Genomic DNA, 251 nt, shown 5'->3' with positions numbered 1-251 from the left:
CCCGCCGTACCGCCCGCCCTCCGCCGCCGCCGGGCCGCCGCACGCCGCCGACCTGCACCCGCTGCTGCCCGCCGCCACCGGCGCCTCTGTCATCCACTCGCCGCAGCAGGCGGCCCTCGCCAAGCCCAAGCTCTGGTCGCTGGCCGAGATCGCCACCTCGGCGGACAAGGCTAAGGAGGCCGGCGGCGAGGCGGCACCCCCCGGCCCCGCCGTGCTGGGCGGCAGCGGCCCGTCCCGCTCGCCGCCGCGGC

At 81.3% G+C, this 251-nt stretch overlaps 1 protein-coding gene across 1 annotated transcript; it reads left to right on the top strand.

The window, feature by feature from the left end:
* Nucleotides 1-4: 4 nt before the first annotated feature.
* On the top strand, nucleotides 5-248 carry LOC121347810 (iroquois-class homeodomain protein IRX-5-like; the record flags this gene model as incomplete). The annotated part of the gene is made up of 1 exon (XM_041426729.1): nucleotides 5-248. A coding segment is annotated over one exon (244 nt), but the record flags the coding sequence as incomplete, so codon positions are not given.
* Nucleotides 249-251: the final 3 nt, after the last annotated feature.

Source organism: Onychostruthus taczanowskii, unplaced genomic scaffold (genome assembly GCF_017590055.1).
Source record: "Onychostruthus taczanowskii isolate IOZ18803 unplaced genomic scaffold, ASM1759005v1 scaffold9359, whole genome shotgun sequence".
NCBI classification, from domain to species: domain Eukaryota; kingdom Metazoa; phylum Chordata; class Aves; order Passeriformes; family Passeridae; genus Onychostruthus; species Onychostruthus taczanowskii.
The sequence above is the reverse complement of the archived record's forward strand: the minus strand, read 5'-3'. Positions and strand labels throughout refer to the sequence as shown.